General features: G+C 35.3%; 3 protein-coding genes across 4 annotated transcripts; 1 reads left to right on the plus strand and 2 right to left on the minus strand.

Annotated features, from left to right (window-relative positions):
* Positions 1-413: 413 nt before the first annotated feature.
* Positions 414-4,101, minus strand: LOC145636411 (protein NRT1/ PTR FAMILY 1.2-like). Of its 2 annotated transcripts, XM_081687970.1 has the most exons (4): positions 3,780-4,101; positions 3,189-3,406; positions 1,933-2,483; positions 414-1,482 (listed from the first exon to the last, which is right to left on the minus strand). In XM_081687970.1, the coding sequence occupies exons 1-4, from the start codon at positions 3,901-3,903 to the stop codon at positions 600-602; spliced, it is 1,776 nt and encodes a 591-aa protein (XP_081544096.1). In that variant the 5' UTR covers positions 3,904-4,101; the 3' UTR covers positions 414-599. The 2 variants fall into 2 exon arrangements, with proteins under 2 accessions (XP_081544096.1, XP_081544097.1); XM_081687971.1 differs by lacking the exon at positions 3,189-3,406 and having other exon boundaries at positions 3,780-3,916.
* A 1,154-nt stretch (positions 4,102-5,255) lies between these two features.
* LOC145637331 (putative serine/threonine-protein kinase PBL23) lies at positions 5,256-8,065 on the minus strand. Its single transcript, XM_081688791.1, has 4 exons — positions 7,868-8,065; positions 7,318-7,507; positions 6,594-6,985; positions 5,256-5,863 (listed from the first exon to the last, which is right to left on the minus strand). The coding sequence occupies exons 1-4, from the start codon at positions 8,063-8,065 to the stop codon at positions 5,444-5,446; spliced, it is 1,200 nt and encodes a 399-aa protein (XP_081544917.1). The 3' UTR covers positions 5,256-5,443.
* A 2,851-nt stretch (positions 8,066-10,916) lies between these two features.
* Positions 10,917-14,901, plus strand: LOC145636415 (cardiolipin synthase (CMP-forming)-like). The gene is made up of 8 exons (XM_081687976.1): positions 10,917-11,615; positions 12,507-12,573; positions 12,647-12,721; positions 12,919-12,970; positions 13,570-13,655; positions 13,741-13,815; positions 13,911-14,005; positions 14,092-14,901. Exons 1-8 carry the CDS (start codon positions 11,152-11,154, stop codon positions 14,183-14,185), a joined length of 1,008 nt encoding a protein of 335 aa, XP_081544102.1. The 5' UTR covers positions 10,917-11,151; the 3' UTR covers positions 14,186-14,901.
* The last annotated feature ends 2 nt before the right edge of the window (positions 14,902-14,903 follow it).

Here is a 14,903-nt window from a genome sequence, read left to right on the forward strand (position 1 = left end):
TTCACCATGGCTTCCTCCATGTCTATAACCCGTCTGAGCTGGGTGCTTTGTATACCACTCAGCTTTCTCTATCTAGCCGGTGGGCGGCTCACCTTCAATTCCAAGAAGATAGGCTCTGAAGCTTCATCTAAGAGCATAGTTACGGCAACATATATACCAAACTCAATTGGTACCTGAAGTAAACTGATAAATTATAGGCATTAGTGCAGTTGCATAAACCTATTCTAAATGTATACCTTTCACCAGCATCAGATTACTCTTGGCTGGTGATTTTTCCGGCCAAACGATGTAGTTAGCTTTTTATGACTCATGGAAAGTTCAGCAACCTTGAGATGTATCAAATATTTTCGATTCTTGATCATAAAATTATAAAGTCAGAATATGTCAACTCAAAATTAGACAACAAACAGAAGTAATTCTAACATTATTAGATCAATTATGTCAACCAAAAATATAGAAGAAGCTTAAAAGTTGCTCTTGAAGGAAAAAACGAAGTGAAAGCTATTGTTCTAACATTATTAGATCAATAATGTTACAGATAGTAATACTAACAAAAGTATACATAAACAACAAAAGGACCCAAAAAGGGCACGTAGTAATCAAGCTGAATCGTGTTCTACAGTATCATAACGCTTGCTTCTGTGACTGTGACTGTAACTCTCAGATGGGCCGTATGCTCGACAACACAGAAGAAAATACAGGAAATTAATCAAACTCAGAAAAGCAACCAACCAGTAATAGTAGTCCACATGACCCTTATTCAGATTGCTTGATAACCAGCTCACTTTTCCCCCAGTGCTTGTAAAAGTATCAACAAGATTAACCAAGAGGCTACCCACCACACTTGATACCGCCATTCCTAGTGTGAATATAGCCATTGCAATGCTTGACATGCTCTTAGACAGGTGAGCATAATAAAACTCTATCTGGCCAACAGCGTTAAAGGCCTCAGCAAATCCTAGCACCACAAGCTGTGGCGCCAACCACAGTGCTGACATGTTGACTACTGCATCAGGTTTATCTTCCAATCCCTCATCAATAGCAACTTTTCGTCTAATGGACTCCACTACTCCAGCAATTATCAGTGACGCACATGATAACAGTAACCCAGTTCCCATACGAACTCTAGGTCCAAGCCCGCGTGGCATGCTAAGGTACTTGGCCATCAACGGCACGACAACACGATCATAAAATGCTACCCAAAACGTAATAGTTACAATTGAAAAAACTTGAAAAGTACCCGCTGGAATTTCAAAACCTGAAATGATCTGTCGGTCCATACTTTTTGCTTGAAGGGTTGTATAGCTGTTGTTTAGAGCTACTAGCATCATGATTCCTGTAGTCCACATAGGCATAATTCTTAAAATAGATTTAAGCCTTTCCACTCGCTCCACAGTGCAGAGGTTCCAAGGGCTTGATGCAGATCCATCTGGATTCAAGTCCCTTGCAGGATCTATAATTACGCAAGCACTGTTTAAACACCTACAAATTGCAGCAGATACAGCACAATCAACTAAATATGGATAGCTAATTACACTATTAGAAGTGTTCCACCCGTAAAAACCTAGGAAATTTGAGCTATCTTACATGGACTCTTCATTTCACCTTAAAAATCCATGTGGACAATGTCAAATAGTAGACACCCTAACATGGAAAAGGGTATTTAGGCACGTAATTGTAGACCAAAATTTATGAAAATGAAGAAGTTATCCACTAACTCATATCAATGTTGGATATATGGTAATTCCGAGTTCTATATAGCTTCAATTGAATTAGAAAACAAGAAACCACAAAGCATTGTGAGGCTGGTTGCAGAAGTATATAGACATTCAGTGATGAAGAATGTCAAACTAAACCGTAAAACACTGTGAGGTCGGTGGCAGAAGTATTCAGACAATCAGTTATGAAGGATGTCAAACTAATTAAGTGTACCTTATGTGATCACTTGGGGCAGTGACCTCAGAGTCATTTTCGCAATAGTAATGCACTTCAGCAGCATTAACAGGGAAACTAATTTTCCTTCTTCGGTATGCAGCTACTGGAACTTGAAACAAACCGAGAAATAAGTTTTCTTTGGCCTTTATATGTACATACAATGGAGAACCGAGTAGGAAGGTCACAAGAGAAAGAACCATCAAAATTGCAGGCACACCAAATCCAATTTGCCAGCCAAATTTATCTTGGATATACACAATAAATGTCAGGGCAATGATAGTAGACAATCCTGTTGAGGCATAATACCAGTTAAAGAAACTATCTAAAACCCTTTCATTATTGGGGTTCTCTTTATCATTCACTTGATCAGCCCCAAAAGCCAAGGAACAAGGTCGCACACAACCAGCTCCAATGGAGATTAGGCCAAAAGAGCCAAACAAAACAAGATATTGAAGCGAAGTAGCTGTGTCACAATCCTTACTATACTTTGCACAAGGTGCAGGTTTCATCCAAGGGATCATAGAAGTTGACCAAAGCATGATTGTTCCCTGTAGAAAATGATCACGCAGATTCTCAGTTTACTGATGCATACTGTCTGTTAATTAACAACAAGTCAAGGGTTAAGCATGATAACTTTTTTCTCCAAGAAATTGCTACAGATTTTTCAACTTAATGATGCCCACTAACAAAAAAGGAATTCTTCTTTAGATTCAAATTATATATGAAGTCTGACAAAAGCCTATCACTGTGTTCAAGCTAGAGAAGTATTCACAATTTCCCTAACCTTGTGGAAATAACCCTAATCCACATTAGAACTCTAATGGCAATGTATAGTTTACTAAAATGACAATACATTGCTTTCATAAGAAATCTTACCATGGATCTTTCCTTTACAATATCATCTAACTCGCTTAATAGTATAATTTTCATTATCATTTACAGAGCCACAAGTCACATACTCCAATAACAGAACAAACATAGAATTTAATGTAAGGGGCCCAAAAAGCTTCTCCTAGCAAGGCAGTAGGAAAATTAACAGCATTGCAATCATATGCCGTCACAATGAGCATAAATTCAAACCAACATGTCCTACTTTATCAAATACTCTATTAACTACTTAGTATATAAATTATTCCAGGCACAAAAGAAGATAGAAATATTCAGAATCCTAATAAAATTCCCCAAAAACAGTAAGAACCCTGAATTGGAAATATTTAAAACAAGACATTAAAACAATCCAAATATCAACTTACAAGAAGGCTGCAAAAAGTCCCAAAAGCAATGACCCGAAAACGACCCAAGTAAGAATCTGAGAGAAACCCCCCAAAAATGGCCAGTACATTGGAAGAAGCAGACCATAGTGACAATATGATACTCCCTTTTGCAGCTTCCAAGTGATACACATTCATCAAGTAAAATATCATGTTGGGCAATAAACCATAGCTTGCTACCTTCTCAAATGACTCATTCACTGCCCACAAAAATCAAATTGCAAAACCAAAAAATGCAAACAACCCATCAAAAGTATAAACATTAAGCATTAATTACACCAATTGAAGCATGAATATGCTATATACTTCAGTAGTATTTCTAATCCAACAAACAGAATATACTTAATGATGCAAAACCACAAAAAAAGGCAAACAACCCACTAAAAGTGTAAACTTTAAGCATTAAATAAGCAATAATAACACTGATTAAAGCATGATTTTGGCATATATCAAAACCGTCAAAACAAAGAATATAATCCAAAGCAACTAAATTCAAAATTTCCAAAATCAGAAAGAAGTATAAGCTAATTAAAGAATTGGAAAAATGCTTAAATAGAAGAAATTAAGTTGTACCAATTATGAAAGGCAGAGTAAGTAGACCACCCCTTCTTCTGGGTTTAGGGGATTCATGATGTGAGTTCTGATTATTTAATAATAACGCCCTTTCTTCCTCTTCTACACTTTCATCAATCGCCATTTTTTGATTTCTTGTAGTTTCAGAAGTTGCCAAAAAAAATGATATTGAGCAACTGGAAGATTATATAGTGATGAAGATTTAATTTGAAAAGAATTTGATATTGTGCAAGAAATTAGAATCCAAGTCAATGGGATTGTGAATACGACCGCCTTCGCAAGAATTTAATTACACATAGCGTGGCCCTCGTGGTTTCTTTGGTAGCCAGTACAAATTATAAATTTTATGTCATGTTTTTCTGTAGCTCTATTCTTTATTTCAGATATAAAATGGGGTCAAGAGATGGCCTATGGGTCGGTCTAGGCTGGGTTGGGTTGGGTTACGTTCGATGTAAGTTGGGATGGGGCACGGCAAAACCCGAGGTGGGACTGGGTTGGTTGAGGCCCACCTAACTTTGGCTGGTTTAAGGGTTGATCGAATCATGTACGAGTTGAGTTGGATTGAGTGATTTATGGGTTAGGAAACGGATTTGGGATTTTTATTTTTTTTATTTTTTTTTATTTTTTTGTTAGGAATTAGAATCCAAGCCAATAGGATAGTGAATACAACCGTCTTCGTGTGATTTAATTATACAAAGTGATACAATCGTGGTGTTGCTTGTACTAGCATAAACTACTCATGAAGTGTTGTTTTTTTTTGCTCATCTTTTATTTATTTCGTACATGGAATTGTCAAGAGATAGCCAACATGTCGAGTTGGGTTGTGCTCGTTGTGTGTTGGGATGGGCCATGGTGACACAGATAAGACCACCGGGTTAGTATGGGCCGACACAACTTGGGCTACTTTGTGGGTTGATTCGATCAGGTGTTTGGTTAGATTGGGCATTTTATGGGTTAGGAAGCGTATTTGAGTCTTCCCTTTTTTGTTTATAGTTGAGAAATTTAGTTTAGGTGATAGGTCGGATCCATGCCGGTTTAAATGGGTGGAAAGTTATAGATTAGTTAGGTGTTAGGTTATGAGTCTTGTAATGAGTCAAATCAATTAAAAGCTAACATTTATTGTTAATTTTGTGAATAGATTGTGAATAATCAATTATATCCTAATGATAGTTTAACTCAACGAAACATTTGAAATGAGGTGATTATAGAAAGTTGATAAGCCCATTCATCTAGCTACCAACAACCTAATTGTCTTGTGACTTGATTGTGTGTTTCAACAATTAAGGGACCAATTCTACGTATACCATTTTAAAAACCCGTATTTCTTAGTTATGAGTCACGATTATTATACAAGACGAAATAATCATACCTAAAGACGGAGTAGATCGATTGTAATGATTTCTCCACCTAGAGAAAAATCAAAAAAATTATCACACATTTCAACCATTCTCAAAGAAAAGGGTTTAGCTATGAATTTAGCTTGAATCATTTAGTACCAAATAGGAGTTTAAGAAACAAGTTCATATCATAATAAACCCCTTTAATAATCTATTAATGTTCATTGAGGGAGAAATTTTAATTTGGCTACAATCTACATGCTCTAGCATTTCATAAATACAAATGAATGGCCCAAAATAGGCAAAATCTACACCACAACATTCATATCACGCATTACTATCCGGCATAGGAAAAGGGTGACTAGTTTCGAAATGCCGGTTAGGCGAGGACTCATCTATATCTACCACATAACCATGTTGGTGCACCTTCTTATCATCATCTTCATCTTCATCTTCATTTTCATCGTCTTTATGATAATCTTCTTCATGATCATCCTCCATGTCTTCCTCTTCGACAGCATGTATGATGACAGAATTCCTAGGGCTTTCATAGTCATCTTCCGGTTTCGATAGGAATGCCAAGGCAGTTACAACATCACTAATCAAAGGTCTTGTGCTAGCTTCTTCTTGTAGGCACATTGCTGCTACTGCAAGGGCTTGATACAAACTTTTCACTGGATACTTGTCTTTTAGTAGTGGATCTGCCATCTTTGTGAACATCTTTCTATCCTTAAAGAGTGGTTGTGCCTACAAGATGGTGAAAAATTACGCGTTACAAATGTCAACATGAGATAAACACGTATAGTTTATATACATAATAGAGCTGATCATAGGTCGGGCCATATAAGGTTGTAGTACAACCAATTTTTGCCAAGCCCAAATCCACAATATTCAAGAAAGGAGGATTGGGTTATGTGAACTATGACCAAATTAGGTTAAAAAACGCTTTTAAATCCAATATATCCTACACAAAAACTTGGAATGGTAAATAAAATTAGTTTTGAGACTTTTGACTAATAGTACTAACCTAGATGTAATAAAAATAATTGTGTAACACAATGCCTAAATATTATTGTTAGGCCCCATTCTCTTCACCTTAATTTTGCTGAACTGAAATTATTTTTACTGAACTTAAATTATTTTTACTGAACTCAAATAAATTTTACTGAACTGAAATTATTTTTGCTAAACTGAAATTATTTTTACTGATTTTCTATTATAATTCTTCTTTAATAAAACTGAACTTTGCTGAACTGAACTTATTTTTACTGAACTGAACTTATTTTTACTGAACTGAAATTATTTTTACTTAATATTATTTTTTAAGGTGAAGAGAACAGGGCCTTAATGTAACAAATTTTTATGATTTCTACTAATAGATAATTAAACATCATAACTGTCAAAGCCTCTACAAATTTGCACAACAAAAAATTGAAACAATTATAGCGGAGTTGCTAGTTTAAGAATTTAGACATACCCAAGAAATGAGGTTTTGTTCAGCTGTTGGTTTAGTAGTATCAACAGCTCTCCTTCCTGAAATGAGCTCAAGGAAGACAACTCCAAAGCTATAAACGTCGGATTTTGTGGTGAGCTTACCAGTCATGGCATACTCGGGTGCACAATATCCGTACGTGCCCATGACTCTAGTCGAGACATGTTCTTTGTCCCCAGTTGGACCAATTCTAGCTAGCCCAAAGTCTGAGAGTTTAGGATTAAATTCTTCGTCTAATAGGATGTTTGATGCTTTAAAATCGCGATATATCACTGGTGGTTTGCTAGTCTCGTGCAAATACTCGAGCCCCTTGGCAGCTCCCTCGGCTATCTTCATCCTTGTCTGCCAAGACAAGGGCTCCGTGTTCGGAGGAAGATCTAGAATAGGTGTCAATAGACTAGTCAAACAATTGACTCGGCCTGCTAAAATCCGACCAAAAATAACTTGATAGCCCGTGTAAATTTATCTAAAAAATGAACTATTAAGCTAACAAATAACATATTGTATAAGATCAATAGATGATATGAACTTGAGAATGAAATTGACTCAACCTAAACCTGATCATTTTAAATGAAGATTTCGATAACCCTAAAAAGTGGGTAATGGAAACAAAACACGAAAGGTACGAATGACACGTCTAGCTACATTAAGATTAAGAATGCTACATGATTATACTAGAAGATTGCAACTATTAAGAAATTGATATTACCTAAAAGATGATCTTCCAAGGATCCAAAAGCCATATATTCATATACTAAGATTCTCTGATCACCATCTGCACAATATCCAATCAAATTGACAAGATTTGGGTGATCAACAAGGCTTAACATGAAAACCTCTGATAGAAATTCTCTGTTTCCTTGCAGTCCATTCCTATCAAGCTGCTTCACTGCCACAACCTGATTCAAACAACAACATATATAAAAAATTAAAGATCATTCATCCATATTCGCGACAAATTAAGCTGATATACATTGGTTTTTCACAAACGTATGATTCTAGACTAATCATAATACTTTCTTTTGTCAAAAAAAAAAAAATCATATATAATACTTTCGTTTTTTAAAATTGCAATTGTTTGACCAACATATTTGTCAATACACAACTTAAACATTAATATTTAATTAAAGTTTAGTTTTATAAAAACATGTTGAGACAAATCCACCTAACAACATTCATAATACGTTATCAAAATTCGTGTACTAAAAATGCAGAAGTCAAGGTGTTGCAATTTTTTTTAAAAGGAAGTACGACATTACCTTGTCTACACCTTGAAGGTAACCTTTGTACACCCTCCCAAATCCGCCTTCACCTACAAGATTATCAATGCTGAAGTTATTGGTCGCGTTAGCCATTTGTCGAAATGTGAATGTTTGAGCTGCTGAAATCTTTTGGCCGGAGATTGATCGGTCAGAATACTCAACCGTTTGTTGTTTCTTCTTACCTATGACATACATTGATACACAAGAACACAAATATGATTATATGATACAAAAAAAGTTAGGGACTCTTGTTAGAATTGAATAAACAAAAAAAGTCAATATTATACAAATTAAATTAGGCAATAATTATTTCTTTGGGTGTTGCTTACATCGATTTGACATGATCTAAGACCATCATCATTCTTCATTTCGACATTACAAATAAGGCATTCGGGTTATAAGGTGTTCCGGTCAATTTAGATCATTATACAAATATATTGTCTTTTCTTGTCAATATAAATCTATCGATATTATATACTATGTATTATTAATTTTAATTTGATCGGGACAATATCGGTGAGGATTAATATCACGTATTATTTCTACCATGAAATTGGGTTTTAATTGGATATTCAAAAAATTAAAAAAAAAAATGCAAAAAGGAGGAAACACGTTCTTAACGCAAAAAATACATATGTACATCAATATTATCATCATCCCTAAAATCATAACGTATTAACATACAAACCAAATAGTTTAATTAATCATCATGTTTATTTCATGTAAGATAATTTTCAAAATCATTAAAGTTTGAAAAACATAATTAATTAGCATTTTGAAAAAAAAAAAAGAAAAGAAAACCTTTTGTAGTAGTTCTGAAAGAGAAGGTCTTAACAACGGTAGCAATAGACATCTTAGCATGATAATTCCCGTTATTATTCATAATGGCTCTCTTACCACTCCTCCTCCTCCTCCACCTGTTGCTCTTCCTCGGCGTCGACACGAGGCTGCTACTGCTGCTGCTACGGCCTTCCTCGTCGAGGATTTCCGCCCTGCAGCAGCCTAGAAAGATCATCTTCTTTCAGCTTATTATGCCCTCCTTCCTTAATAATTATTTTCCTTCAAAAATGCAAACACCCCAAACTTAACTTTTCCTCCTTTAGCTTTTTATCATTAACCATTCATTACTATATCAATTTCCCTCCTTTAAATTTTATTATATATAATAAAAATTAAAAACCCTCTTTTTTCTCTAACTTAATTTTATTAATAAATACAAATATTTCCCATTTTATTTCCATTTATAATTAAATTGAAACAGTTGGCATATTACAAGTCTAGGCCTGCAATTTTTGTTTGTTACAACATTACAACTATGTATTGGCTGCACGACCATATGTATGTGATTAGGTTGACAATTTGTTTTTTTAACTGAATTAATTATCTCATCTTTTTTATTTTATTTTTTTCCTTTTTTTATTCATGTTTATCTCTTTTTTTTCCGTAAACTTTTAACTTTTATTGGATGATTTTTAAACTAAGGTGTATTATATCTGATCTTGGTCAACCTCGTGTCAGCATCATCCTAATAGTCATTAATTATTTTTAATGATCATTTTATCATTCATGCATGCATGTACTTGTACTTTCTAATTAAGTAGATACATGATCAAATGATCATTATTATATACTTACAAAAAAGGCTTTAAATTTAAGTAAGTTGAATTAAGACTGTATTCTTTTCGCAAGTAATAAAGAGTAATAAATTTTGATAAAATATGTAAAAATCAGATGAAAAAAACACTACATAAGTTAGTTCAAATTAGTGTATGTATGATGCAAAGGAATGAAATAAATTGGTGTAATAAAAAAGGTAGCATTATTTCATCTCAAATTCTTGATCATTATTTCATAGTAATTTGATTTACGTAATTTATATCCCGCGCGTCCCTCTCTATTTTTTTTTTTTTTTTTTGATGGGTACATTATGCAAAGATGTTTGACCAAATATTTAAATAACCGTCAAAAATAAATAAACAAATAGATAAATAAATAGTAGTCTAACAACATTATATCATAAGGTCGGAATTAGAGCATGGTACCAAGACTAAATGTATATTGTATACACGACTACATTAACATCATAAAAGACTAGAGTAATATGTGTAGCATTATTGTCAATGTTGTGTGATTAATTACTAAATGAAAATTGATGTTTGTTGGAAAGTTCTAAGGTTTTTGTTTGGGTAATTGCATAGGTGGTTAATTTATAAAATAACGTACCAAGTAATACGTATTGACATCAAGACATATTGACATATATGAGTAGTACTAGGGTCAAGGGAATGATCAATATGATAACTTAGTGGCAATAAGTCAACAATTTACTATTTTATCAAGGGACAAGATTCTATTATGATCACTTGAGAAAAATAAGTTAATATAAAGGTCCTGTTTGGTAAAATTAGCGGTAGCAAGTAGCTTATCTTCCGAACTATCCGTTTCATCCGCGGGTGATGGATGGATGAATTGAGTTGGGTGGGTGGAAGTAGGTGATGGATGCGGGTGATGCTCCACATGTCCCGAACCCGACCCATTTCCATCTGTACATGATAGCAATGTTTCATATTATTTCTTGGGTTTCTTATCCTATTTGTAACTTTTAAAATTTCACCACTTAAAAGTTCCACTTTAACCTAAGAGTAATCATTAAATTATTACGTCGTTTTAGATACCACATCGATTCACTTTCATTTAACGATAGATGTAGCTTACATGATTTGCACCCCTATGGCACGATCCAACCTGACATGTAAAAAAGCATAGCTCATGCACGAAACAAATAGACACAAACATGCTATCATATCGATTCATGCATATTTGGTCGACCGTGTATCATACGACTATTTTTTTTTTATTTGCCTCGTCTTGTTTGAAAGATTCAACACGACACATAAGAAAGTGAACCAGACAATCGACCGAACCGAGCCAATTCTGAAATAAATGGGTTCGACACGAGGCACGGCCACAAACACACACTCGTATGTAGCTTCATTTCTTCCTAATCTAAGTTTCCAACGATGACTAATGGAATTAAAATGGATAGCTAGTCAACCACGTGTTGTGCCACCTCTCATCTTCTTCTTCCCATCTAAAAAACCCTGCTTAAACCTCCATTTTTTCTTTCTTTCTTTCTTCCTCCCCAATTAATTTAATCACTTGTTAATTTGTTATTACAAACCCTAATTTAAATTACACTTTAAATTAACTGTTCGAAATTAAAAAAAAAAAAACCAATTCAATTGAATTCAATGCTCAATTGATCTTCAAGCTCAACAACGATGGCGATCTTCAGATCCCTTCAGAAGATCATCAAGAACCCTAATCTCAAAATCATCTCCAAAATCAAATCCCAGCAACCATTTTCTCGAAACCCTTTTCTCTCTCCTCTGCATTCTCAATCTCGCTTTCTCTCTCCTCTTTCCTCTGACGTCATCATCTCCCCTTCATTCTCTCTCTTCAATGGACCCCTCTTCCTCTCTTCATCTCCATGGATGCTCTCTCAATCTGCTACCCCACTTCTTGTTCGAAGCGACGTCGTTTTGCCCCGTAGCTTGAAGATTCTGCAGAATGCTAAATTAGGGTTTCCGATCAATTTAGGGTTTGTTAAGCCTTCTTCGGATGCGAGGGTTGAGAGTATTGATGCTAAGGTTGATGTTAATGGCGGTGGTTTGGTTGATAGCATTGTCAATTTGCCTAATTTCGTCTCGTTTGCGCGGTTGCTTTCGGGTCCTTTGCTTGGTTGGTAAGCATTTTAAGCTCAATTGCTCTTGAATTAGCTAGAAAATATTCAATTTTGCTTTGTTTTTGTAATTGTATTGTGTTAAGAACTACTATCAAGATTCAAGAACATAACTTTTTAGTACTATTAGAAAGCTACTATGATCGATTTTGGTTGTGGATGAGCTACAATGGCGATACAAATTACAAATCGGGGAAGAAGTTTCGAACTTGTGACCTATCGTACACATGCCCTTATAACACTAGGCCTAGACCTCATTGGTTGATCACTATTATACGTGACAAACTATTATTTCAACATTGTGGTAATATAGTAAGTATATGCCCTATTAATTTCAAATTAGAGAGTGTCATACTCTTATTAGAATGATACGGAGCATAAAGTTTCTGTAAGCTTTAACCCAGGATATGAGTTTATGAAGAAGACTAGACAAATCTTTGTCCAGTCGCAAAGTTTCATTTGTGGCTTTATTTTGGCCTGGGGGGAGGGGGGATAGCTATGGTGAGTTTGTTGCCGGTTTCAATGAACTCTATCGCAATTCACAAGACTATAAATAAAAAGGGCTACAGTCCTGTGGAGACTGTTGTAAAGGCAAGGGTTTGGTTTAGAATTTGTAGATTTTTTTAAAACCACATTAACATGTATGCAATTGTGTTATGTAAATGAGGAGCAGTCAAATATGTTGAACTTATGCACTTATTAGATTTTGGCTTGACTGTCTTCATAGTCATGTTGAACTTATGCTTGCAATAAGAGTTTACCTGTATACCTTTGGCTAGTGCTAATTTCATGCTGTCTTTTATTGGTCCGGAGGATTGGGGAGGTTTTTGACTGATTGACTGGAGGATAAAAAGGAGGTTTTAATGTGTGATCTGAACATCTGATTATGTGCAGGATGATTGTAAATGAATGGTATCTTCCGGCATTTGCAGGATTAGCCATTTCTGGTGCTTCTGATTGGGTGAGAATGTCTTTCAATCTTGTGTCATCAGATTTTTTTTATGATCAAGACCTAAGTCTTTTTGTTTATGTAGCTGGATGGATTTCTTGCCAGGAAGATGGGCATTAATTCAGCTGTTGGCTCTTATCTAGATCCTCTTGCGGATAAGGTAAAGGAGCTATAATACTCTCTTAGTCTCTTCCAAGCTTCATTCTTTGAGAAATTTCACACACAATACATATAAGAATGATACACTACAATTCTCTCTTCCAAGCTTCATTCTTTGAGAAATTTTACACACACAAAAGAATGATACATCTGTCCACTTATCTTAAAGGTCTGCAATTATGCATTTTGGTGGTACAGGTTTTAGTTGGATGTGTTGCTGTGGCAATGGTAGAGAAAGGTCTTCTACATTGTAAGTGACCTATCTGTTTACATGTGGGTTAGGAAAAAGAATGATGATCCATATTTCGTATGTAGGCTCTGTTCAATGCTTGCATTGGGATAGCAGCAATAGCTTAATAAATAGTTATCTCTGTTCTAAATTAAATTTACAGCCTCCTTGATGCTTTACAAATAAGAATGTTATAAGATTTTTGGAATTGCTTGTTTGGTTTAGTTTGAGTTGCAAATGTCATCCCTTCTGCTCCATTTGATGTTTTATCTACTTCTATGGAATTTTCGTGCCTTGAGGAATAGAACACAGAAGCCAAATATAAATTGGAGTCGATATGTCTTATTAAATTTCCCATTTTCTGGTTCCTGAAGTTTTATAATTTTGTGATGCTTCAAGTGTTACCGTTGTGGTCTTTATTTGATGAACCATTTGAATCAAGTCTGGGATATGCGTTTGAATTAGTCCTATGCCATTCATGGGTAATTTGTTTGGTAAAAGTATATGCATAAATATTCTTGCTATTGGGTGTAAAATCACACACACAGAAAGAAGAACATAACTCAGTAGTGTTTACATTTTTGGAGAACTAATTATGAAGCTTTGGTGATAATGTGAAGCCGGGCTTGTTAGCATAGTGGTGCTGCGGGACGTAATGCTTGTTGGCGGTGCTTTCTACAAAAGAGGTAGTAGCTTAAGCTGGCAGGTCAGTCTCCTCTCATGAATTGGTAGCTTTTGTCAAGGGGGAAAATATATATTTTGCTGCTTTAAAAACAGAGATCTTTGTACAGTGGAAGAGTTGGTATGATTTCTTCAACATTGATGGAACGCGTCCTGAAAAAATTGAACCTTTATTCATCAGCAAGGTGAGTCTTTTGGTTTTTGTGGAGCTCAGTTCCTGCTTCCTGGATTGTGTTATGGGGCATGTGTCCTTTTCAGGCCATGACAAGTCTTTGTGCAGGTAAATACATTTTTCCAGATCATCTTAGTCGCTGGTGCCTTGCTGCAGCCTGAACTTGGGACTCCTGAGACACAGACATATATCACATATCTGAGGTATATTGGTGAAAAAGTATCGTTGTTTATACCATTTGGTTAACATGAGCTACTAAGCAAAGCTGGATATATGTTATTTGGTGCAGCTGGCTTGTGGCTTCTACAACAGTGGGTTCAACTGCAGCATATGGAGTGCAGCACATGAGGAACAGATCACTCTCTAAAGTAAGGAGTCGTTAAGGTGGAATATTCACCGCTTCACTCTTTAAGTTGTTGAATGGTTCCGCTTGATGGAAATGATGTGCACTACGCCAAGGTCGGCCTGTCAGACTCTTCTCTACGTCATGCATTAATATTGACTCGGAGTTTGTTCTTTTCAAGCTCACTGGGTAGTAGAGAGTGGATCATTTTTGAGATCCTGAAAGCTGTAGCGATGATCGGACTCCAACCTCTCGAGCTGCAAGAGTTTTAACAAGTGAGGACTGATTACAAAAAATGTGGTAATTAGTCCTCCTGTCCCCTGTACTTTGCCTTTTTGTAAATTAATAGTTTAGGATGTAGATGCGGCGTAGAGGAATGTAAAAGGGAAGATGTACTATTGGTCAATTTGTCAAGAGTACTATTCCATTTTTTGTTCTCTGAATTTCATGAGATTATCACAAAAGAACACAACTCCAGGATTTTTGCTTTTTCTATCTTCTAATTTTGAATAATGATTACAAAAGCTCTTAAAAAAAATTGCAAAGCTGTTTTTAACAAGTTGAAACCAAACAAAAACATATTTTGCACATCAATAATATGGCGTCAAGTTGAAAGCATAAAATTATCTTCCACTTTACATGAGATCTTGCATGTAATGCTCTACTCACACAAAGGTGTGCACATTACAGAATTCGGAATTCCAGCCCCCTTTCTCTAACAAATCACTTGAAGACTAGTGTGTGCGACTTGCTGACTC

This window comes from Chenopodium album, chromosome 6, assembly GCF_948465745.1.
Source record: "Chenopodium album chromosome 6, dcCheAlbu1.1, whole genome shotgun sequence".
NCBI classification, from domain to species: Eukaryota; Viridiplantae; Streptophyta; class Magnoliopsida; order Caryophyllales; family Amaranthaceae; genus Chenopodium; species Chenopodium album.